Source organism: Punica granatum, chromosome 3, assembly GCF_007655135.1.
Source record: "Punica granatum isolate Tunisia-2019 chromosome 3, ASM765513v2, whole genome shotgun sequence".
Lineage (NCBI taxonomy): Eukaryota > Viridiplantae > Streptophyta > Magnoliopsida > Myrtales > Lythraceae > Punica > Punica granatum.
The window spans coordinates 33,044,358-33,068,532 of NC_045129.1; the positions used below are offsets into that span (position 1 = coordinate 33,044,358).

The window sequence follows — 24,175 nt, forward strand, 5'->3', positions numbered from 1 at the left end:
TGATTATATGCAAAGATTATAGAGTCAATAATCCTGTAGTTTTAACCTAAAAGTTGGCACGCATGGTTGGCGGACTTTTCCCATGGGTTTGCTTAAAATTCATTGTATGGTTGCAAGAATTAGTTGGGTGAAATCCGAATACTTGGTAAAATCCATATGCTCCTTGTTATAGAAAAATATATTATAAATGTATAATTTGTATTGGTGTAACAGAAAAATGGGCGATTTAGAGCGTATGAAAAAATTGTCATGTATAAAAAGATGATGAAAAAGAAGAAGTATTTATAAGGCATTTGGACATTGAACTTGAAAAAAAAATATTCATATGGAGGAGTTCTTTCAAAATATCGAGAAATCTTTTCATTTTTTGAAAAAATAATTATCTATATTATTATATACAAATAATATGAATGAGTAATCAAAGTACATTGAATATGACTTAAAAAAATATAGTAGAATTCATTGAACTGAAATTGAAAGGTTAATTTAATGTGGATTTAAGGATTATATAATGGATTGATTCAAGAAAGTAACGCCATCAGTTTTCAAATGGAGTTATCACATTTCGCACTTCAACTTTTATATATTATGTATTGATGTTGATTGATATCTTTCACTGCCTTCAACAATGGATGAAAGTTATAAAAAGGCGGTACTTCCTTGTATGAGATATCATAAGATTTGGTGTAGATATCTCAAGGGATGGATCGCGAGAGTCTGAGAGGAACGGTTCCTCTTAAAATTTTGATGTTTCAAGAAAATTTACGTATCAAATTTTGATGAAATTATTTATATTCATCAATTAATTTTTAAAAAGAAATCTTCTTATTCACTCCTTCAAGGATCTCGCCCTCTCCTGATTCAAATCCTACTTCTGTTCGTAATTCTCTCACGTATCTATCGTTGGCAATGAACTTGGAATTTGCACCCGAACTCCATTAGGACCATTACAAAACATTTCATTTTTCAAAATTATAGCTTTTTGAATGGAGCTGTTCAAAATGATCTTACTTCATTATGTGATACGAGGAAATATCAAGAGGATTGTAAAGATGGGACTAGATAATATGTATGTGTGTATATACATATGTGTGTGTGTATACTTAAGCTAAAGGTAACATATTTCACCGGGTTATCGGTCAGTTAAATTTTTTTTTTTATCTTTTCCAAAATTTTCCTACATTATTGTCTCTCTTTTTTTTTTTATTAGTCCTTCTAATTTTATCACATATATATTATTTTTCTTTTCAACATGTCAAAAAAATCTACATGATATTTTGCTCAATGAGTTAGTGTACTTTTATGCAAGTACGAACTATGTTTTTCAAATGTTTTATATTTCTACATTTTCTTCAAGTTTGTATCTTACTTTTTTAAAAATATTTTTAATTCTTCCGCCATCATTTAGTCGTTGAATACCATAAAAACATACGAAGGAATATAATCGGATATATAACATATTTATTTAATAAATGAGTTAAAGTAATTTTAAATTAATATGATTTTTAAATTGATTCGAGAATTTATTTATCAAATTGAGTAGATGGAATGGGTGGATGGCGTGGAATGCTTCTTGGATAATACCGGTGGGTCCCACAGTCACCCATCCGTGTTTTGGATTTATGACTCAGACCTCACCACCCGCACGCACCCACCCAATCAGAGCCCACCACCGTCCACCTCCTTCCTCCTCCACCGCCACCGCCACCGCCTCCCTCTCTCTCTCTCTAGAATATCTTATGCTCTCGGCGAGCATACTCGAGCTTACGACAGCCATCGCTTCTCTTCTCTTCTCAGTCTTCTCGGCGTCGGTGATCAGAGCTTCAGCTCAGGTAAACTCCCCAACCTCAGCAGCTGCGCTCCTCCATCCTCCGTTTGTGTCCCTGCTTTTTCTTCAATATCGACCTCGCTAAATTTCTCTTCCATGGAAATAGAGCTGAACCCCTCCTGCTCGCTGTCGGCGTTTTTGATAATTGTATGTATATGGTGAAAGTAATAGACGTAACAACGCCAGGTTTCCATCAGCTCAAAGCTCCTCATTAGCTTCTGCTGCTTTCTTTTTCTGGTGTCGCAATCGGCCTCGGAGAGTTAAAAGGAACTGTAATTTCTGTCATTCTGCATCGGGCGAAGCTTGCTTTTCTCCATTCAATTTGTTTCTGGAACAGAATTGCCGACTGATAGACAAGGCAGTTCTTCCTATCATTTTGAAATTTGGGGTTCAATTAGGATTGTCTTGGATGCAATTTCTAGGGTTTTCCTGGCCTGAGGAAGACAGTTTACGGGCTGACATGTAAATATTGAAATCACTTATTTCTGGCAGCGAGGTTGATGCATAGGTGAAATTGATGACAGGTCTTCGGCGGGCTGGGTGATTCATGTCGAATTTGGATGGTTTAAATGCGTGATTCCGTGAAGCTTCTCTAGGTTGTCAGCGATGAACTTCGAGTTCCTCAATAACATCCCGTGGTTTAGGGCCCAGCCAAACAACAATGCTGGGTCGAACTTTGGTTCAACCACGCTTGTCATTGAGCAGCCCGTTCGGAAGTCTCGGTTTGATATCAGACTGTGGGGATGGTCCGTCCTGTCTGTTGTTCCGTGGGCTGTTCGAGGCAGAGAGAGGATACGTGCACCGACCACTATAAATCGGCGGTTGAAGAGGAAAGCTGATTCTCGTGGGGCTGTTCAGAGAAGCACCAGTACCACCCCCCTGCGGTTCAGGCCGTATGTTTCTAAGGTTCCGTGGCACACTGGAGTGAGAGGTTTCCTCTCTCAGCTGTTCCCGCGGTATGGCCATTACTGTGGCCCCAATTGGTCGAGTGGGAAGAACGGTGGGTCTCCTATTTGGGACCAGAGGCCAATAGATTGGTTGGATTATTGCTGCTACTGCCATGATATTGGGTATGACACTCACGACCAGGCGAAGCTTTTAGAAGCGGATTTAGCATTTCTGGAGTGCTTAGAGAGGCCGAATTTTGCAACAAAGGGAGATGCCCATGTCGCCCATATTTACAAGACAATGTGTATTACAGGTATATGCGACTCTGATCACGATTTATCTGTTTAAATCTCTATGATCTAGAAACATTGATATCTAAGTATTTATGTTGTCCCCTTTCATTGACTGGTGATTAATCTCTTGAAATGGCAGGTCTCAGGAATCTTTTGATACCTTATCGGATGCAGCTGCTGAAATTAAGCTCCAGGCAATGGCCTCTGATCGATTTTGGGTGGCTTAGCAATGTGAGATGGAAGGGCTGGAGTGCTCAGAAAACGTGATGAGAGCAGAGATTTGGCTTTAATTGAAACTCCTCTAATACGAACTGACCAAATACGGTTCACCGCTGCTTTGGAAAGGATCATTGTCCTCTGATTTCCAATGCTCTTTCTGGCTTATATCCAGGCCGAACCTCCTGGAGAGTCGGAGTCCGTACTCATGCTCGAAATGCTGTAATTTGTTTTGAGCTTATCTGGTTGCCTCGAAAAATGCATATATATTGTAAATAACTCCTGTTAAATAGGCTGTATCAACAACTGTATTTTCTAATCATATATGGTTAATGTTAGCTAGTGAGTCATAATATGCTTTATCTCGAAATGTTGTTCGTGTTACTTGTCTATTTACATATGCACGCATAATGTAGATCTTGATTTGCGAAGGCGTGAGTTTCTCTGTTCCCTTTAAGACGTCCCGTGTCTATATAAGCCAATAAGTCTATATAGCGTACTAATGCAAGCAACGGTTTCTTGAGGGAATCGGATAACTTCCGCAATTGCATTAGAGTTTTATAGCTGTACTAGCTTGAGCTCATTCATGTCCTCGCTTTACATTGCTGAACCGGCTGCCTCTTTTGTGGTGAGCCGCCTCACGGCTGCATTCGGTCGTAGGAACATCATGGTGCTAGGCAGCAGCACATTCCTGGCCGGGTCGGCCATCAGTGGTGGTGCTGAGAACATTGCCATGCTCATCTTGGGTCGAATCTTGCTTGGGTTTGGAGTTGGGTTCGCTAACGAGCTCACCTTGTGTGGTCCAAGCATAGTATGCAAGATCCCTCGATATCTTCTATGAGGACCAGCTTTGACGGACTTTAATCATGGATGACTCGAGCTGTCTGACTCGGTGAACATATGGGCAATCGAAACATTGTAATTCACTTTGATAGGTCACTAAGTTAACGTGTTCGAGGCCTCGGGTTTGGTTTTCAAAGTATGGAGAACTGGATCCAAGTAAGAGTTTTTGATGATAGAACTCGTAAGATGTCATCGACCAAGCCATCGAAAACATAAAAAATATTAGGTGTTTATCTTAATTAAAACTAGTCCTGAAGCTCGCGCGTTGCGTGAACGCTTACGATTATTTGAATTTTAACAATTCACTGAAACATAGGTTTGAAAAGAATATATTTACATACTTAATATTTTATTTAAGAAAAAGCATATAATTATGGTTTTTGCTAAGTGTTTTTATAAATCGATGAAAATTCAAAAATCTTAAATAGACTAAAATGATTGAAAGATATATATATATATATATATGCGTATATATTATATAAATAAATAAAAGGAAAAATATACTTTTTATCATATAAATTTAAATACTTTTATGTTTTAGTTTGTTTTTTTAAAATTATTTTTTGAACAATTTTTATCCAGTACGTTTAAAATTAGTTTGCTTTCTATTTGTGTCCATTTGATACTAACACCGTTAACTATCACTGAATCTGAGCCACAAGGCCGTTAAGACCTTGCCACATGAAAATTTACTTTTAAATATTAAATATGATAGAAAGAAAAGTTAATCGGCGAAAACGCTATAATAACAATAATGAAATTAAAGCCAACAACTTTGCAAGTACCAGAGGTCAAAGAGCCACACATCATCCCAACGTATTAATCTTCTTCTTCTCTTCTATTTCCTACACCGTCAACTTCGAGAATCCCGATTTATCTTCTGGATGGTGAGCGCATGTTGGTCTGGGATATGAGGGAAGAGGAAGGTTGACTCCTTCCTCCACGCCTTCCCCGACTTCTGGTATTGTGTTCAGTTCGATCACTCGTACCTTGATTCGGCTTAATTTGGCTGGAAATAGTCAGTGTGAACTCCATAGAGTTCCTAAGCAGTTGTTTTTTATTAGCATGACTTTTTGTCAGAAAATTTGCTCGAAAACAAACAAATTCTTAATGAATTTAACTATGTTAATGTAAAGTTGATGTGCTGACCGTCAACTTTTTTGTCAGATTTTTTTTTGGCCAATTTGCCAAAGATTATGTAAATTCCACCGAGCAATAACACATATTCTTCGGTAAGAATGTGGACTTCTAAATGTTGGATGAATTCCACAGAGTTGAAGTGTTCGAGAGAGAGAGCTTACAAGGCTGGGCTTCGAAAAGATACTCCTTCCGACTCCTACAATGAATTTTCAAAGCATTTAAAACAACCAATAAATAACATGAATTGAACAAAAGAACCAACCCCTCTCCCTCTCTTTCTCTCTCTCTGTTAACCGATCATATAGAAAACACCACAGAAATCTGAGCAAAACCCACCACAACATAAAAACAAATAGAGACACGTGCAGAGAGACGAACCTCCTTTTTTCTTTTTTTTCTTTTTTTTTATCAATAAAAGGTAGAGAGACGTACCTCGTTGAAGCATAATGCGTAGAGGGAGGCGGGTGTGTTTGTTTTCGCAACAAAGTTTAACTAAACTCAACTCAACTCCACTTATCTTCAATTCAACATCATAATCATTATTTTTTTTGATTTTTTTTAAATATTTTTAACCATTCAATTCAATTTTTAATATTAAATTATCTCAACTATTTATTACTTTTTCACAATTCAACAACACAATCATTACTTAATTATTATTTTTTCTCAATTATTTATTACTTTTGCACACTTTTTTTCATAATTCAACAATACAATCATTACAAATCAATTAAAACCAAAACTCAACTCAACTCAACTCTCAATCCAAACACACTTTAAAACTCGGCGGGGAGAGGCCACGCATGAAGAGGTAGAAATGACGCTCATATATTTGTGTGTCAAAAAAAAAAAATAGAGCTATGCTATTTCTGCCGACCAAATATGCCGAACTTGGTGCCGAATGAGGGACAGTGGCACCTGTTGCAATTTTAACGAAGTTCAAGGACAAATACATTATTATCTCTTGTTTGGGACATTCGGCAGCATTAAATGTAGGCAGGAAAAGCATTTTTGAAAAAAAAATACATTCTCATCTTTTCATTTTTATGGAGAAGTCATTATTTGTAAACTTGTTCGTGAAGGTAATCTTTAGTCCTTGCGTCTTCTTCTTTCTCCATCTTTATGGAAAGTCAATATCCTTAATTAATTATTATTTTAAATACAAAAAATATAAGCTTGTTTTTTATTTTCGAGTTGGATCATGATCTAATTTAACTTGATTTTATGTAATAATTATAGTATTGGTAAATATATGTATGGGTGAAAAATATATATATATATATATAAAAGTAAAAAAGGAATTTATATTAAAAATTATAAAAATAATTAAGAAAAAGTATAAATGAAAAATTGTTATTAAATAAAGAAAAAACAAAATAATAATGATTACAATGTTGAATTTAAAGAAGAATAGTGTTGAGTTTTGATTTAAAAATCAAACAAAGCCATAGATGTACAAGGAAAATGAATGGACATTGTACTACGACCTGAGGATTTCCGATATTTTATTAGGAGATGAGGATTTTCAAATAGAGCTTTCACGACTCTGCGCTTGAGCTTTTATGTATATTGATTGATTTATTTATTAATTATATTGATTAATATATTGATGCATGGTGGGACTGACATGTGTAGCTAGTTGGCATGAAATTGGACCATCTTTAAGCTTTTGATGGTTGATAACAACTATAAATTTATGATAATTCATTATCATTATTCTTCTTCTTCAAAGAAAAACAAAAGAACTTGACTTCTGGAAGCCAAAGGCCAAAGACAACATTGAGTAGGCATCACGGTTCTACCGATGTATGTCTTGTTTGTGATCAAAGGCGTCGACTGGCTTCACTTTTTTTCTTTTCTTTTTTGGCGGAGGTTGATATTTGACTCATTACAATGTTGGAAAATCACTTTCATCCCCATGAAAAACTAATTTATTATTATTATTATTATTATTATTATTATTATTAAATGTGTGAAAAAAGAAAGTCGACTTTCACATATTCATATATGTTATTGTTACCTCAATTTGATCATATTTCTTCATATTTTAATCACCTCAATAAATAAATCTAATCAAAGGAACAGTAGGACAGTGATGCACATTCTCACATTATAATCAATAAGTTTAATAACCTCGGTACTCATGACGGGATTACCCATGCCACTTTGTTACTTTATTAAGATTTCTATTTTATTGTTCTAGATTAATAGACATTCTTTGTAATTACAAAAATAAATCCACGAAAGAGATTGTCACTCATCGACAATTTTTCCTTAATAAAAAAGAAGAAAGAGAAAGCTAATTAAAGTTTTCTTTTTTTTTTCTTTAAAAAGATTGTTTTTATTTTATTTTGTTTTCATTTTTCTTGAGATAAAAAAGAACTTTCTCATGGGAAAGCTATACTTTTGATCATATTTACTTTTACCTACTTTTTTTTATTTTCATCATTTTTCTAATTTTTTTCTATTTCCGTCCAATACCTTACATTACTTTTCTGTTTTCATTCTATTGTTAACTTTTCCGTTAAGTGTGTTAAGTTGGATCCCCACAGACAACTCACGTCATAAAAAAGATCTACCTTGATTCATTTTTTCCTATTGAACAGAACTAGTTGGGCCTATTTAATGATTTTGTTCAAAATCCTCTCTTTTTTTTTTCTTTTCAACATTTCTCTCATCAAAACTTGAATATTCATCTTTCTCCTATCATCTTAATTAATTTGTTAGAGAAAAATTAAATAAAATCAAAAGAATGAAAAGAATCAATGCACACAGAAGAGAAGACAATGAAGACAGAAGAAGACGATGAACATTGAACAATAGCGAATACATAAATGCAAAGGGCTTCCTTCTCTTCTCCCATATAGAGATGCAGAACCATTTATCAAATTCAAAAAAGATATAAGAAAACTAATCCAAACAAACAAAATTCCTGACTTATCAAAGAAGTCGATTAACAATTTTTTTGTTTTTCTACCACCAGTCAAACTTCCAAGTCATATAACCACGATCAATTACATAAAAAATGTATATTGATAAAAAAATTCGATGAGCCATTATCGTGAAAAATCATCTAAATAACAAGATAGTTCTTTGATTATGGAAAGGCCGCAGCTAAACGGAAATCACTCGATATGAGCAAATAATTTTGTGAATTCCAGAAATTAGGTTTTCAATCCATAAATGTCAAAAAATTAAAAATTTTGAATTGTAGTAACATAAAGATTTCCCTTTTTCGAGTCAACAACATCGAAACCTCGATCAAGTGCCATTTAACTTGGATTGGGGAATAGTAATCAGGACAAGGTGGGACATTCGCTTGAATTTGGGAGGTCGAAGAAGACTCCCCCAGTGTTGTAGATTCACCGACCAATGGCACTTGATTTCTCTGAGCTCAAAGTCATTCAAGATTGAAGGATTAAAATTTACCTATGTTGAGTCTTGTGGAGTTTTAATCGGAGGGGAGTTGAGAAAAATGTGTTTGGAAATCAAGCAAGAATGGGGGTTGTAGAGAAGATTTTTTGAATTCATAAATAAAATCAGTATTTTTCCTTTGAAGAATTGTGACAAACCCAACGAAGAGGAAGATGTAAATGTGGAAATTTTTCATGACATGGATCGTCTACGGGGATCTAGCTCAGCACGCTTAACGGAAAAGTTAATGGTAAGACAAAAATAGAAAAATAAAGTAATGTATAGGACAAAAATAGAAAAAATTAGTAAAAGGATGAAATAGAAAAATAGGTAAATAGTTTTCCATTTTAGAAACAACTAAAGCAAATGATTTCAAACCTTGGGTCACATTTTTTTTTTGCTTGATAATCAATAAATGTCCATTGAGATAAAAAAAAAACCAAGTACAAGAGAAAATGCCCAAGAGGATACATTATAGAGAAAGAAAATACAGTAGATCCTCCTAGATCACTACAAAGAAAAATACATGTGACCAAGCACATTGGATAAAAACATAAGTACAACTGCAAAAATCCTTTCAATTGTCGTAGTTCGTTCTCAACCTTTTGAGACTAATTTCTATATGGACCCTAGTAAAGATTGGGAAGCTGAACATAGCGTAATCCATATAGAGACGACTACTACTAGAGAAGTCGAGCAAAAAAAAGTCTTGGGCCGGTACTCGGCGCAAGAACCTCTCATAGATCATAACTCTTGATCTAATCAGCCAAATTAATCCTAAACAATCTCAATCCCGAGATATTCAAACCAAGCAGCCAAGCTTCCAGCTTTTCGATTGTGTTATCCATCATGTTATGCTTCATTCAACGGTTGCTTCTTCAGTGCGTTGAAGAGATTAATATTAGCGATCTATAAATGTTATCAAATTTTCATGACAAGTCACATTATAAATGTTTAATCCAGCTGTCATTAGGGATCAATAATTTTAGGTGAAAATCTAATTCAATAAATTAACAAACAAATTTTTTTTTATAAAAATCTAAAACAAGAATACCTTATAATTAATTTTAATGTATCAGACGAAGCCTCAGATTAAAGTCATTCCATAAATCATGTATGCAAATATTTCCTATTTGCCAACTTGCAAGGTTTGTGACGTATGGCTGGATTTACCTGTTCCGTGGGTTTGCAGTGGGATAAGTCGAGCGAAGATCGGACATATTCATAATAATAAAAACTTCTACTATAAAATATAAATAATTAATTAATTTTAATAAAAAAATAATAAAAAATAATAGAAAAAAGACCTCCAAGCTTCGGCAAGAAGATTTTTATACGACGCCGTCTCGAGATTGCCGCCCGAAACCCAAGCCCCGGAATAGCATAAGAAATTAAATTCCAAAAAAAAAAGAAAAGGAAAGAGAAAGAAAGACGCAACACGTTGAATTTGTGAAACCTCATCTCTCTCTCTCTCTATCTCCACGACTCCGTCTGGACCTAAAACAGAGAAACCCCAACCCTAATCTCTCTCTCCGCCCTCTCTCTCTAAATTCATGGATTGATTCATCGTGTTTGAGCGGATCTCTGTCTCCGGTGAGTCATTCCCCCTTGTAGATTCTGTTTCTCCGGTTGATTGTGTAATCCCGTGTTTCTTCGATCTGGGGCGATTCTGTTGCCTGTCGCTTTGATTTCTTCGAATCTGGAGTGGCGTAATCCGATTGCCTCTTTGTGCCGTCAACGGATCTGTCTCAATCTCCATCCGTTTGGTTTTTTGGGTTTCTCTCGACTCTGGGTCTTTGTTAATTCTAGCTGCTTATGTTTGGAATAATTGTGACTTAGTACTTCGTTAATTTCTGTTTTGGATGTATTCTTCTGGGAGTTCAAGTTAGGTTTTTAGGGCTCTTGGTCTCTCTTCATGGGGGTCTAATTGCAGGGTTTGGACTGGGGACAATCATCATTTGAATGTCCCATTAACTATTGGTACTTGTTTCCTGATTGTCTCAATTGAATGTTTGGGCTATTAGGTGGTTGACTTCAATGGGCTTGTTACATGTTTTAGGTTCTACTGTTTGCAGTGATCTTCAAATTGTTGTATTCGTTGGATTTTATGCTACAAGCTTTACTAATTTGCTGGTCTCTTGGTATTTCAGATTTATATCCATAGTGATCAGTGCGTTAGGAAAAAGATTAATGAAAGTCTCCTTGAGCCTTCTAGATTACACAATTTGTCGACATTGCTTCGGACATAAATTATTGGTCCATGTGCATGCAAATCTTTTGCTTATTCACTTTTCAAGCATGTTTATCCCCAGTCTCTAGTATCTGGTGTTGGCTGACTTGCATTCCTTTTTGCTGTTTGTGGTTGATTATTGAAGTGTGCATCCGCTGTAGGTTTGATGTTGAAGGGAGAGTTGTAAGCAGCATCGAAGTGTTTTATGGATCATGATAGTACAGATGGATAAAATGTCTGCTCCACCACGGGAGATTGCACAACGCCTTCATGAAAAGGTACGTCCGGGTTGTGTCATCTCTGTTGCATGTATATGTGTCAGCATAGCAGTGTTGATGCTCATATTTCTTGCTCTTTTCAGAACATTGAGCTGGATAGCAGGCGAAGGAAGTCTGCCCAGGCACGAGTTCCGTTAGATCCCAATATCTGGCAGCAGATGCGTGAGAACTATGAAACTATAATTCTTGAGGATCATGCATTTTCGGAGCAACACAATATTGAGCATGCCTTGTGGCAGTTGCATTACAAGAAAATTGAGGAATTAAGAGCGCACTACAGTGCTGCTCAGGCTTCTGTTCAGGGTGGCAAGGGACCTGCAAGGCCAGATCGGATCGCAAAAATAAGATTGCAGTTTAAAACCTTTTTGTCTGAAGCAACTGGGTTTTACCATGATTTGATAATGAAAATCAGAGCAAAGTATGGTCTCCCACTTGGATATTTCTCTGAGGAGTCGGAGAACAGGATTGTCATGGAGAAAGATGTTAAGAAATCTGCTGAGATGAAGAAAGGCTTAATATCATGTCACCGCTGTTTGATATACTTGGGTGACCTTGCACGTTACAAAGGATTGTATGGAGAGGCTAACTCCAAATCTCGTGAGTATACTGCAGCTTCAAGTTACTATCTGCAGGCAGCATCTCTTTGGCCATCAATAGGAAATCCCCATCATCAGGTTCTGATTATCTGTTCAGCTCTATTTATATGTAGCGACCTTGTTGTTTAACTTTTCTGTTTCTGAGTCGCTCTTTCGGCTTTCCACTGTAGTGTTTCTTACCCTGCTGTTGGCTCTTTATTACAGCTGGCAATTTTGGCTTCTTATTCCGGGGATGATTTTCTGACTGTGTACCGATATTTCCGGAGTCTGGCAGTGGACAACCCCTGTTCAACTGCAAGGGATAACTTGATCGTGGCATTTGAAAAGGTATCAGTTCTCTTTTTTAGCTGTTGGTTATCATCTATAAAAATTTGTAAGAGTATGCTCCTTGAGTAACTTTATGAGTCTCCTTTTTCATCAGAGTTAAAAGAGTTTTTGATTAATCCACTGAAAGTTGAGAACCGTAAATTGCTTATATTGTTGGATTCATGTGGAGTCTCTTATTGCTCTTGTTTTTATTTTTGCATTTGCATTGATGCTGTTTGCGAATGGGAGCAGTTCCATAAGGAATCCTATCTTCCTAAATCTCTTCCCTGATCTGCAGAATCGTCAGAGCTTTGCCCAACTGCCTGGTGATATTAAAGCTCCCGTAGTGCGCTTAACTGGTAGGAGACAAGGGCGGGAAGTCAAACTCGCATCTAAAGAAAATGATGCTGAAGCTGGTTCTTTAAAGGATAAGACATCCAGCACTCCTGATGCCTTCAAATCTTTCTGCATTCGGTTTGTTCGTCTGAATGGTATTCTGTTTACACGAACAAGGTATAGTTTCGAGTGTTTTGACCCATGAATATATTGTAAATGGCAGAGTAATTCATAATTGACTTTCACATTTCTTGTGCAGCCTGGAGACATTTGCAGAGGTTCTCTCCTTGGTTAGTCTGGGTCTGTATGAGCTTCTTTCTTCTGGAAAAGAAGAGGAGTTGAAATTTGGAGCAAATGCTCGTGAAATTGCACTTTTCTTTGTAAGGCTAGTTGCCATTCTCATATTCACTGTTCAGAACTCGAAAAAGGAAAATGAAGGTCAGACCTATGTTGAAATTGTTCAACGGGCCGTCTTACTCCAGAATGCATTCTCTGCTGCTTTTGAGATTGTGGGCCTTCTGTTGGAGAGATGCGAGCAATTGCAAGATCCGTCGTCAAGTTACCTTTTACCAGGTGTGTTGGTCTTTGTGGAATGGTTGGCTTGCTGTCCGGATGTTGCATCTGGGAGTGATGCAGATGAAAAGCAAGCCATGTGCAGATCCAACTTCTGGGCCCATTTTGTTTCATTAACAAATAAGCTCTTATCTACTGGTTCAATATCTGTCGAGGATAATGAAGAGGAGACCTGCTTTTACAACATGAGCAGATATGAAGAAGGAGAGAATGAGAATCGGCTTGCTTTGTTGGAAGATTTTGAGTTGAGAGGATTCCTGCCTCTTCTTCCTGCGCAAACTATCCTGGATTTTTCTAGGAAGCACTCTTTCGGGGGTGACGACCAAAAGGAGCGAAGTTCTCGAGTTAAAAGGATACTTGCAGCTGGGAAAGCTCTGCTTGGGGCAGTTAAAATCGACCAGAAGTCAGTTCATTATGATGCAAGGGAAAAGAAGTTCGTCGTGGGTGCTGAGCCTCCTCGGAGGTCTGAGGATTTTGATCTCCCTGACAATTCGATCATGCCACCTGCAAATTCGATGATGTTGGAAAGCAAACCGGAGAGAGCTGTAAATTCAGGACTTCTATGTCCAAATTCGCACTCGCATATGGAATTTGAGGAGGAGGATGAAGTGATTGTTTTCAGGCCAACAGTTGCTGAAAAGCCAGCAGATGTTCATATTTCAAGCTCCTTGCCCTCTAATGGACTGGAACCTGGTATAAGTTTATCTGGCAATCATAAGCCAATCTATGGAACTTCTGTTTCGGGTCCCCCGGAGAATGTTTGGCAGCAGGCTGCTTCTGATGCTTTTCTAGCAAAAGCTGCATCTATTCAGAATGCAAGTCCTGTCCCCCAACACTTGCAACCTGTTGAAGTTATTCCTAATTGGTTATTGGAAGAAGAATCTTCTATTGCTAACAGCTTTCAAGATTTGAGGTTGATGGAGAATGGACATGGGATCAAGTCTGAGGGACAAAATATTGGCAACTTCCATCCTGCTGCAGTTTTGGACCCAACCCCACAATCTGCCATTACTAACAGTATGAACATGTTTTATAGTCAGTCAAAAGCTCCTGAACCTGTTTTGCCTACTTCCAGGATTGGTGCTGTTACGTCCATCGGATTTATTGCCGAGAATTTGGCCGTGAAGACATCTGCCTCTCCTCCGCCAGGGTTGAAAAAGAATCCTGTATCTCGGCCAGTTAGGCACGTGGGCCCGCCGCCTGGGTTTGGTCCTGTTCCTAAACAAGCTAGCGGACCCATTACTTCTTTAGACGTTACTTCTGAAGACCCAATAAATGATGATTATAGCTGGTTGGATGGGTATCAGATGCCGCCTCCTGGGAAGAGCATTGGGCTCAGCAACTCTATTGCATTTTCATCTCAAGCAAACTCTCAGTACGTCAGTGGCAGTACAGGCTTAACTGGGGCAGTTGGCTTCCCCTTTCCTGGGAAGCAAGCTCCAATTAATCAATTTCAGATGGCGAGAGAGAATGGCCAACAGGATTATCCAAGTATTGATTATGTTAAGCTGCAGCAGGAGCGACATATGTTGCAAGCAAATGGAATGCTTACCGGGAATCATGAGATTGCTCAGCCCGAGCAGTACCAAGGATCAGTCTGGGCAGGTCGATATTTCGTGTGAGATTGCTATGATGGAAATTGTTGGTAAGATCTGTTTTTGGCTGATCCTTTCACCTAATGAGTCAAAAGTTTTCTTCAATTCTTCGATATGCTCCTGACTGAATTTGCTTTTCTGAGGTCCTAAAGAGTGATTGTGGAGGGTGCAGTCATCCTTTTGCTACCATAATCGAGCTCCAGATATGCCGGCTTCTCATTGTTGAGTATCTTGTTGGAGAATGGATGGCCTTGGCTTCTTGCTGGCACTTTGGTACTGAACAAGTAGGTCTCACACACACTGCTCAGCTGCTTTTAGAAATCTATCTTCCTTTCTCTCATCTGGCTAGTGGCTTTACAGCATTTGCTCAGAAAGTCGGCATATGCACAAAGGATGTGCTCAAGGATGCATATCTTGAAATATGTTGGAACACATCTTGAAACATTATATATATATATATATATACACATACATACATACATATATATATATATATACATATAGAGAGAGAGAGAGAGAGCAAAAATTTCTTCTCTCGAAAAGGAATCTATTGATTCGCTCCCAATTGGTTGAACAGCGAAGTTCATATAGGATTAGTCGATCCAAGACATGTTATTAAAAAAGGGGGGTTAAAAAAAAGGATTATTTCGTAAGTGGAGTGGTGGCTGGGGTCCAAATTGTTTCTTTCCATGAAGGTTAGGCTTTATGGTGGATGGATATGGATGCATTGAGCCCTATCTGTTTCTTTTTTCTCTTACACGTTTTGCTTTGTTTTAAGAGTGAATTTACTGTTAAGCTTTGACCTGCCACGCCTCATTAGGAAATCTACTCTAACACTATGCCTTGGTCTTAAGTAGGTTTGCCCGCTCTTCAACTCGGGAGATGGGTCTTGGAACATCTGGGTTATGGTGAAAAAGTTCGGGAAGGAGTGCCTCATCTGGGTTACAATGGAGATATGTTATGCTGTGTAAGATTGGTCATCAGCTAGTTTGAGCATCACGTCTCAACGGGTTTGTGGAATAAGTGATGGTGTCCGATGCTATCTTAAGCCGCTTCTGCACTTAATAGTCTAGCTGTGTTCTGATGTGTCAAATCTTCATTAGCTGCCTGCAGCTGGTGAGGATGGCTAATGTATATAACAAGGTGGGCTTCGTGTCTGCACTAGAGCGGGAGATCCTCTGGAGCTTGCCCCGTGTATATGGGGGTATCACTGCGAGGGGCAAACATAAGTTTGGCTTTAGCGTGATGCGCTTTAGCCTATTGTGTCCATGAAGATTTCCAGCGTGCAAACGGGAAGTCTCTCGTCTAGTTACGTGTCAGATATACTGATATCGTTCCTTATCTATAGTGTTGCATTTACTTTCATCTCGTGTCGATTATGACAATGTGTTGCCTGAACTACCTTTTGAATAAGTTGCCACTGGGTGTTGTGTCCTTAAGTGTGATACACTGAGTGGAATCTCATGTTTATATTCGGTTATTACTTGCGTGGGTGCTGGTTGGCGGACCGGATGATTGCATGCAGTTTTGTGCTGTATATTCGCGCTGTGCTTGATTTGCACTGGACTGCTTGTCACGCCGCAAGAAATGAGTGAGGCGGGATCCTTATGCATGATTTGGTATAAAGGTTTTCACCAAGTCATCTTACTCACTCAGGTGAAATCGATTTTGTGGATGGAGGATTTTATACTTTCCTGAATTGAATGAAAAAGTGATGCCGCTCTGGGAGAAAAAGGATCGGACTTGAAACATGAAAGCTCCTATCGAAGTCGAGCAAACTGAACCTTTCCGACTTGAAACATGAAGCCCCATATCCGTTGGAGGCTCGAGCCAATATAAGGGTAAGGCATTCATGGGTCTAAACTCGCGATTTTAATGCTTTGAACATTAGAGTAGTGTCCTCACAAAAAGTCCAATTTGAAGGAGATGTGTTTGAATTGGAGAAATTTCCACGGTTATGACCCCTTAGACATAACGAATTCGTCATTCGGGACCCACGGACCACCTTCGCGATGTGCGTAAACATGCGGTATACATATTGTAACGACCCCCTTTCTGAAGACGATGAAATGTGTTCTTGTTGCGTTAGAATTGTTTGGATGATAAGTCGAATCACAGACGTAGCAGAATATAGCCGTAGAAGTTGGAGAACAGAACCGATATCGATTGGCTCCTCGGATTCTCTTTTGCAAAGCTTTAGAAGGGCAATGGCATTATAGTCACTCCAAGAGAAAAAGGGCAAAATACAAACCCACCCCACCGTCCCCAATTTGGTGTTGGAAGTATAGGTCATCTTCAGTCCCCACCATTATACCCATTTCTGCCCCAGTTTTCAAATCTTGATCATGACCCATTGAAGAATATTCAATCTCCAACCCCGAGGATATGGTATAACGACAAACCGAGCTTCGAGTGAGCAGATTTTACCTACAGCGCATTAGTTCAAAACTCACGGAAAACATCTCATGATTTGAACCAAATTAATTCCCGAACAGAATTCAATTTCAACCAATGCATCCAATAGATTGATGGCACAGTTTGATTGAGAAATGAAAAAAAGAAATTATTCAATCTCCTTGTCAACATAAAACTATCTGTCGATGCATGAAATTGATCATAAAGCAGTGTGGGACAGCTAATTGTTGGTGAGAATTCACTGTGGAAATGGAGTCCATGTTTGCTGTCATTAAGAAGTTTTCGAAATTTCAGAATGAAATCATTCGTCGGAACAGCACAAAGTACTGCCCTTCAGAACAGTGCAGAGCAGAAAAAGAGGAAACTGTTTTCTGCGTGAAAAACTTGAAACATCGGTTAAGACTGTTATGAGATTAATCTTCTCGACAAACGCGTTATTTATCATTTAATACCCGATATTTCTACGTAAACCCAGTTCGTCAAAAGGAGTTTATCGACCGAGGAACAGTATGGACATTGGCCATTTTGTGCCTAATAGATTGACCGTGGAACCAGCAACTATCAACGATCCAAAACCGACTACCGACAATAGTTATCATGGGACCAGCTTGCTAAAGGACTTGCATAGGGAAAATTGGTGGAAGAAGGGGCCTACATTTTGGTTGGAGTTCTTGGTTGTTTTCAATTGATTAGTACTAGGAAATATCAACTCCCGTGACCTTATTGATACAATTCCAATGAACCTTCCATATCGTGACTAACCATCAAAAAACAGATAAAGGATCATTTCCAACCGTAAGAATATTGTCGAAAATTTTGGAACATATTGAAAGGGTAACTAGGAGCCTCTGTCAATTCAGTCCTTGAAATAACCAGACAACTTGTCCGAATGAGATTCCTAAAAGAAGTTGGTAGTTAATTCTATTCAAGCATGATATTAATTAAAGTATGAGAAGTTTAATAGTTTACACTAATACTACAAGCAAATAATCTCGTAAATTAACAATGATAAAGGTAAAAAAAATCAAAATGACTCTCTGGAATCAGATTTCGTCGTGTGAATAACAACAACGAGGATCATAGGGGAAGAGACGAGGCAATTAAGGCCTAGTAAATTAAAAATCCGAGTAATCCGTGAATACTAAATATTTAGTTAGAAGAATGCTCTGCTACCATAGAAGACTCTCGATCCGTCCTTCTTCGTCTGCCCGAGCTCCAATTTCTCTTCGCGTTCGAGCTTATCCAGATCCATAGGGAGCTTCATCTTGGCAAGAGACTCAGTGAACTGCTGCATGCTTGTCATGTACATTCCCACAATCTGTTGCTGCATCGCAGACTGCTCTGCTTCGAGATTTGCCGAAAACACCTGCCCGAAGCTGTTGTTATTAACAGGACCACTCTTCCCTTCTTTGGAATTGCTTCCCTCTCCTTCGTTGGGATTATTGGGCCCTTTCTCTTTTCCCCCTTCATTCACCTTCTTCGAGGTCGGGGTGTCGGGGCAGCAGGGCATAGAGCTCTGACTTGGTTCCGGGTTTGGCGAAGTTGAAGGTTCCTGGCTTACTAGAATACCCTTCTTCATGATCGAATCGGATGAGTTTCTGTCGTCGCTTAGGCTTGTGGTGGTGGAGCTCAGGAACCCAGAGTTCTGGACACTCCCTTCAGGGGAAACGGAGTTGTTGTCTGAAGAATTTCCGGTCATCTCATACTCGAACAGGGGATGCTGGTTGATAGGACAAGAGCCCAAATGGAGAAATGAGGCGATTCCATTAGGATTATTCCCGGAATTCGAAGTGAAGTATTCAGAAACCATCTGCTGGTTTTCTGCCACCACATTGATGTCAGGGAACTCGATCCTAGAATACTCGACCGGGTCCAAATCAACCTCTGAGATCCTCCTATCGAGCAGGACAACTTCTGAGGTGATGGAAGAAGTCACCGGCAATGGATCGATCGGGAGGGATGTGGCATCCAGCGAGAGGCCGAGTCGGACGGTTCCTGCAGGAGAGTGGAACAAATCGGTCGAAGAGAGACTGTAATCAGCTGTAACCTTCCCTTTTCCAGCAATCTCCGATAAGGGGACTAATGCAAACCCAAGGAGCTGATCTTCCATATAATTCCTAGCCCTGCTGAGCATCCACATCTCGCACTTCAGGACTGAGTCAGGTTGGTTGACCTTGAACGATAGTCTCTGATCGAAGTCCGGGTTCTTCCCGCCTCCCTCAATGATCGAGGTGGACAGAGTCTCGTCGGGGTTGTTAGTGAGAGAGAACTTGGCGTACACGTCCTGGTTGTCGTATATGCAGATGTTGTGGATGTTCCTGGCGTGGTGGATGTGGATCTCAAGGACCGCCGAGAACTCGGAATCTCCGGTCTCATCCCCAAGGGAGGAGCTGGGTTTCGGGTCGTAGCAGAAACCCGATTGGTGGTGATGGGTGAATGAGTCCATCTTGCCCTAGAGCAAGGCCTATGAAGGATTGATTTCTCCTCTTCAGTATCCTTTTTCTCAGTGGAGTAGTATTATTGGGAAAGAAGGTTGACTCTCTGGCCCCATAAGTGATGAGTGATGATCAATTTGGCAGCAACAAAATGAGAAGGTGGTCAGATCAATCATCAATGTCTTCTTCTCTATTGTGAAGTGCTTCCCTCAGACCTAATGATTTTTGACTCCATGAAGAGGTAGAGAGAGAGAGAGAGAGAGAGAGAGAGAGAGAGAGAGAGAGAGGAGACTTGGAGTAGAATGAAAGAGCTAGTTATGGGAGTGGAGTTGCTACGAGTTGTGTACTTTCACTCCTGCGTTCTTATATCTATATAATGATTTCTTATATCTATATAATAATACGATAGACATAACCAGTCACAGTTTAAAATTCACGTGAAATTCATTGTCTTTCATATGATAAATCCTAATCGTATTACACAAATAGGCCGTGTTACGTGAAATCTCGGTAGTGACCCGATGACGACTATGGTTTCGGGAAAGATTAAGGCCCATGGTGGTAGGTGGTGATATTGAGGGTTAGAAGAGAAGATAAAAAGAGGTGGGGGGAGGAGATGATGTAAAATTGGTGGTTAATTATGGCCACTTTTTTCAATGTTTCTCCCTACTTTTTGAGAAGGGGGAGTGGGTGAGGGGATTGAGTTGGAATTCTTTAAATTTTTGAGGGTGGAGATGGGACTTTCCTTTCCATGGCTTTGCTTGACGTTGCAGCTTCCACTCTTAGTGAATCAGCGTGAGTTAAGCCTCCCACCACTTTGCAACACATTGGAATGGAGGACCCACCCTATTGCCTCTCATGGTTAATATTATCATCCTTGGACGATTAGGAAAGCAAGAAATCCAATTAAACTTGGACAGACAGAAAGTTATATCATGGGATTCCATACCGAATATCGGGTCTCGAAAGCTAAAAGGTCCGGTAATCATTTCATCTCCGAGAGCAATGCGCTTTTCAGTCGGTGGACGGTAAAAACTCAATGAGCCGATTTATGATCTTCTTTGATCTTTCCCCGACCGGTCAAATATCCCTTATGGAAATTTTCCTCTCAGGTGAAACATTCCAATTGCAAATGCGTCCCACGCAATGATAGCCTCTAGAAAAATATATCGGCACCCTTGATCAGCGGTAATCGAAAGTTGTCAATTCTCGCGCTGTAAATATGTTAGGGGGTCATGCATTTGAGCTATGACTGTCCGCGTGTGGACTTTCCAGTCCGAGAATGATGCCCAGCCTGTGAGCATTGAGAAGCTTTCAAGCATGGCCATGAACAAGAAGGCAGGGCCCACAACAATGGCGTGCTTATTAATGTAAAGCAAAGCTTTCATCAAACAGAAAATAGTCGACAGTGTCTGAGGATTTAAGCACAAGACAGACATGTTGGCTCTCTGATCAGTTTCTTCCATTGCCCGCGATTTCATTTCTGTTTCCGACCAATTAATTGAGGTTCCAGCAAAGAAACGTCAATCATCTTTAAATCTAGCGCTAATTAAGTCGGATTAGTCTACGTAAGGAGATATTTAATAAAGTGTCCATCGAGATATTTGGATTGTATGAATTAACGCGAATATGAGGAGTCAACAACATAATTGTCATCTCATAAGGTCGAAGTTTATAATGCAACATCTCTATTCACTGCCAACACATGCATACAAGCCCAAAGGAAAGGGAATAGTTCGCCTAGCTAACCAGTCGGCATAAGAGTTCGATTCCGAGAAAGCTATTGCTACGGAAATAAATAATTTACTAATTCGAGTTTGAGCTGATTTTAACAAACTTGAATTTTGCTTCATCTAATCCTTGACAAAAGGACCACTAAAGAACAAGAGACCCCAACTTCTCTAATTGTCTTCTTCTAATCGATTTATTGTTAAACCGATGACTTAATCATCGTTATTAAATTAATTAAGATTCTTGCTCGGAAACTTGTAAGAATGGATCACTCACCTACTTCAGAATGTGGCCACAACTGCTTACGTTATTACAAACAGATCAAAAGGACTAATTGCTGACTAATCATAGCCAGAAGTCTATCAATTATTGAATGAAATGTTTCCATGCGAAGTCAATCTGTTTTCTTCGTTGGTTATCTTTTGAATTCGAATATCTGATTTCTTTTATATCAGAAATGGCATCAATAGCCATTAGCTACACAGAAACATGTGATGGCATCAATAGATCCTGGGATTACGACTTACGGGTGGATCGGGTGATCTGAGACAGGCAAATTATATGGTGAGACTATATATCTCTTTATTTCACTTTAGTTTATATGTTCATTTACGAATGAGCAGAAAAGGAAAAAAAAGTTTATAACAAAAAAATAAAAATAAATAAACGATGAGTAATCTGCTTTCATGTAGACACCATTCAGAAAACGCGTTGGCCTCTTTGAATATTCTCTCTCTAACTTTAACAAGTTGGCACATAATAAAACGTTAGGCAATATCCATACGAGTGATATTGGAGATGCACATCAAGCCTAAGCGCATCTAATGCCATCTCTGGAGTCGATTCACGAGCCAGTCTGTGTCAACTGTTTCTTTCTCTGTAAGTATAACGAATATTAGTTATCCAATCTTGCGGTAGATAATTCAAAATCAAACCACTTTTTTTTTCCAATTATAATGGAGGTTTATGAGCCTAATACAAAAAAATAAAAATCATAATATAACTAATAAATGAGTACGGATAATCCCATAACGAGTACCAAACTTGAAAGTTCCCTGCCTAATCAAACCATCACCTCGGAGTCCAACTCAAGAAAAGGTCCCAGGCAAGCTCCCAACCCGATTTTGGCTGCGCAAATAACTGCTGAGGACCAGCCCACACAGCCTAAAATAACCCAAACATTAGTTCCCTGTCTTGTCCCGAATGAGGCCTCCTGCTCCCGCTAAGCCCGAGTTCCCTGTTGGAGCCGCTCCATACGAACGTGTTGATTTCGTTATCCATCATCGCATGAGGGAACGAGCAACTACGCGGATGACTACGCCCACTTCATCACTTAGTCGGACAAACTGCTCAATTATTGGTCTAATTGATAGAATGGCCACATGCAAGTTGCATAACGGGCCCCTCTTAATTAAAATCATAGTTTTTTTAATACACATTTTGATATTACTGATATAACGGGCCTTTCTTAATTAAAAGCATAGTTTTTTTTTCATACACATTTGATATTACCGAGACAAGCGCTGAAACACTTTAATCAACCCACATTGATTATCTACGTCATATAGATAGATCAGATTGGTGGGTCGAGTGAAACTCGATCTATGCTAGCACTCTGTGCATGTTTGTGATATGCATGTTAAATGTGTTATATAATTGATCTAATTTATGTTGAGAGAGATTATTTTATACGGAAAAATTAAAGAGAAATTAATGAGTTTATAAGAGATTGGGTGCCATAATCAACTAACCCGAGCTTTCAGTTGAAGATGGACCCAACAGCTTAAAGACCCAATGGAATTTTACGTGGTATCAGATTGGGTTAGGTTTCTGCGTGCCAGTGTGGAGACTCACACTACCCCAGGCAGTGTGGAACTTGTGGCTAGTGAAGTCCAAGTTCGAAAGTGGAAGCTCGGCTCGTAGTTAGTTTGACCCCTCGCCTGAGTGTGAAAGAAGAAACCGACCTCGAGGTAGTTAAGGCCCGAGTTCGGAAGAGATGAGAGCCCAGCTTGAGGTAAGTTGTTGATGATGAGTGTTTAAGTGTTCCCCTGACACGTATAGGTAAAGAGTGAGATGAGAAAAACCACACGTTTCCGTAAGGGCGGATATTAAGAGAGATTGTCCCATACATAAAAATTAAAGAGAAATCCACGGACGAGAGAACGCATCCCAGGTCCTTCCAGAAATGATTAGGCAATCTTCCAAAGTTGTTCCACAATGGTTATACTGCAACATCAGCATATACAAATCTGGAGACTTATTAGAGAGCAGCTTACGGTGGCAAAGTCAAAGATCTTTCTATTTACACACATGAGTTACGGTGGAAAAAATCACCTGCAGCGCTTAAGCTGATGAGAGAATCAGCATCAATTGCTTGCCAGGTACTTTCATGTGCCAAAATTAAGTCTTAGCTTAAGGAGAAGTTCGGCTCGTAGTTGATTTGATCCCCTCGTCCGAGTGTGAAAAAGGAAGTCGACCTCCAGGTAGTTAAGACCTGCATCCGGAAGGGAGGAGAGCCCATCTCGAGATAAGTTGTTGAGGACGGGCGTTTAAGTGTTCATATGGCACGTGTAGGTAGAGGGTGAGATGAGAAAAATCACACGGTGCCGTGAGGGTGGGTGTTAAGAGAGATTGCTCCGCACGGAAAAATTAAAGGGAAATCCACGGATGAGAGGAGAACCCGACTCGAGGTAAATTGTTGAAGGCGGATGTTTAAGTGTTTACGTGACATGTGTAGGTAAAGGGTGAGATGAGAAAAACCATACAGTGCCACGTGATGATGAGTGTTGAGAGAGATTGTCCCACAAAAAAAAAATTAAAGAGAAATTCACGAGTTTATAAAAGATTGGATCCCACAACTTACTGGCTCGAGCTTTTTATTGAAGATGGATCCAATAGCTTATAGATCCAGTGAAATTTTATAATATACACGAGATCTGCTCTTATTCGGATATGTATCTCAATTTGTGTTGGTGCCCTTTTGCATAGAAACGTGTAGAATGCTAAAAAATAAAAAATTCTAACTTTAGTTAAGAGTCATTTATAGAAAGTCTTCTTC

General features: G+C 39.1%; 3 protein-coding genes across 7 annotated transcripts; 2 read left to right on the top strand and 1 right to left on the bottom strand.

Moving 5' to 3' along the window:
- The first annotated feature begins 1,641 nt into the window (after positions 1–1,641).
- On the top strand, positions 1,642–3,595 carry LOC116201857. Of its 2 annotated transcripts, none has more exons than XM_031533291.1 (3): positions 1,642–1,832; positions 2,321–3,029; positions 3,149–3,595. In XM_031533291.1, exons 2-3 carry the CDS (start codon positions 2,435–2,437, stop codon positions 3,274–3,276), a joined length of 723 nt encoding a protein of 240 aa, XP_031389151.1. In that variant the 5' UTR covers positions 1,642–1,832; positions 2,321–2,434; the 3' UTR covers positions 3,277–3,595. The 2 variants fall into 2 exon arrangements, with proteins under 2 accessions (XP_031389151.1, XP_031389150.1); XM_031533290.1 differs by having other exon boundaries at positions 1,643–1,832; positions 2,353–3,029.
- A 6,435-nt stretch (positions 3,596–10,030) lies between these two features.
- On the top strand, positions 10,031–16,016 carry LOC116199386 (protein SMG7). 4 transcript variants are annotated; one of them, XM_031529721.1, is made up of 8 exons: positions 10,031–10,215; positions 11,014–11,130; positions 11,214–11,804; positions 11,931–12,053; positions 12,331–12,545; positions 12,628–14,586; positions 14,680–14,820; positions 15,391–16,016. In XM_031529721.1, the coding sequence occupies exons 2-6, from the start codon at positions 11,065–11,067 to the stop codon at positions 14,561–14,563; spliced, it is 2,931 nt and encodes a 976-aa protein (XP_031385581.1). In that variant the 5' UTR covers positions 10,031–10,215; positions 11,014–11,064; the 3' UTR covers positions 14,564–14,586; positions 14,680–14,820; positions 15,391–16,016. The 4 variants fall into 4 exon arrangements, with proteins under 4 accessions (XP_031385581.1, XP_031385580.1, XP_031385578.1 ...); XM_031529720.1 differs by having other exon boundaries at positions 10,032–10,215; positions 10,998–11,130; positions 14,689–14,820; XM_031529718.1 differs by having other exon boundaries at positions 10,032–10,215; positions 14,689–14,820.
- A 1,843-nt stretch (positions 16,017–17,859) lies between these two features.
- Positions 17,860–19,731, bottom strand: LOC116201643. The gene has a single exon (XM_031532933.1). The coding sequence runs from the start codon at positions 19,395–19,397 to the stop codon at positions 18,105–18,107; it is 1,293 nt and encodes a 430-aa protein (XP_031388793.1). The 5' UTR covers positions 19,398–19,731; the 3' UTR covers positions 17,860–18,104.
- Positions 19,732–24,175: the final 4,444 nt, after the last annotated feature.

Bases quoted from the DNA above. Each gene is read 5' to 3' on its own strand.
- LOC116199386 (XM_031529721.1), top strand. From the start codon at position 11,065: ATGATAGTACAGATGGATAAAATGTCTGCTCCACCACGGGAGATTGCA. The intron at 11,805-11,930 runs GTTCTGATTATC...TCTTTATTACAG, and splicing joins TAGGAAATCCCCATCATCAG to CTGGCAATTTTGGCTTCTTA. The intron at 12,546-12,627 runs GTATAGTTTCGA...TTTCTTGTGCAG, and splicing joins ATTCTGTTTACACGAACAAG to CCTGGAGACATTTGCAGAGG.
- LOC116201857 (XM_031533291.1), top strand. From the start codon at position 2,435: ATGAACTTCGAGTTCCTCAATAACATCCCGTGGTTTAGGGCCCAGCCA. The intron at 3,030-3,148 runs GTATATGCGACT...TTGAAATGGCAG, and splicing joins CAAGACAATGTGTATTACAG to GTCTCAGGAATCTTTTGATA.
- LOC116201643 (XM_031532933.1), bottom strand. From the start codon at position 19,397: ATGGACTCATTCACCCATCACCACCAATCGGGTTTCTGCTACGACCCG.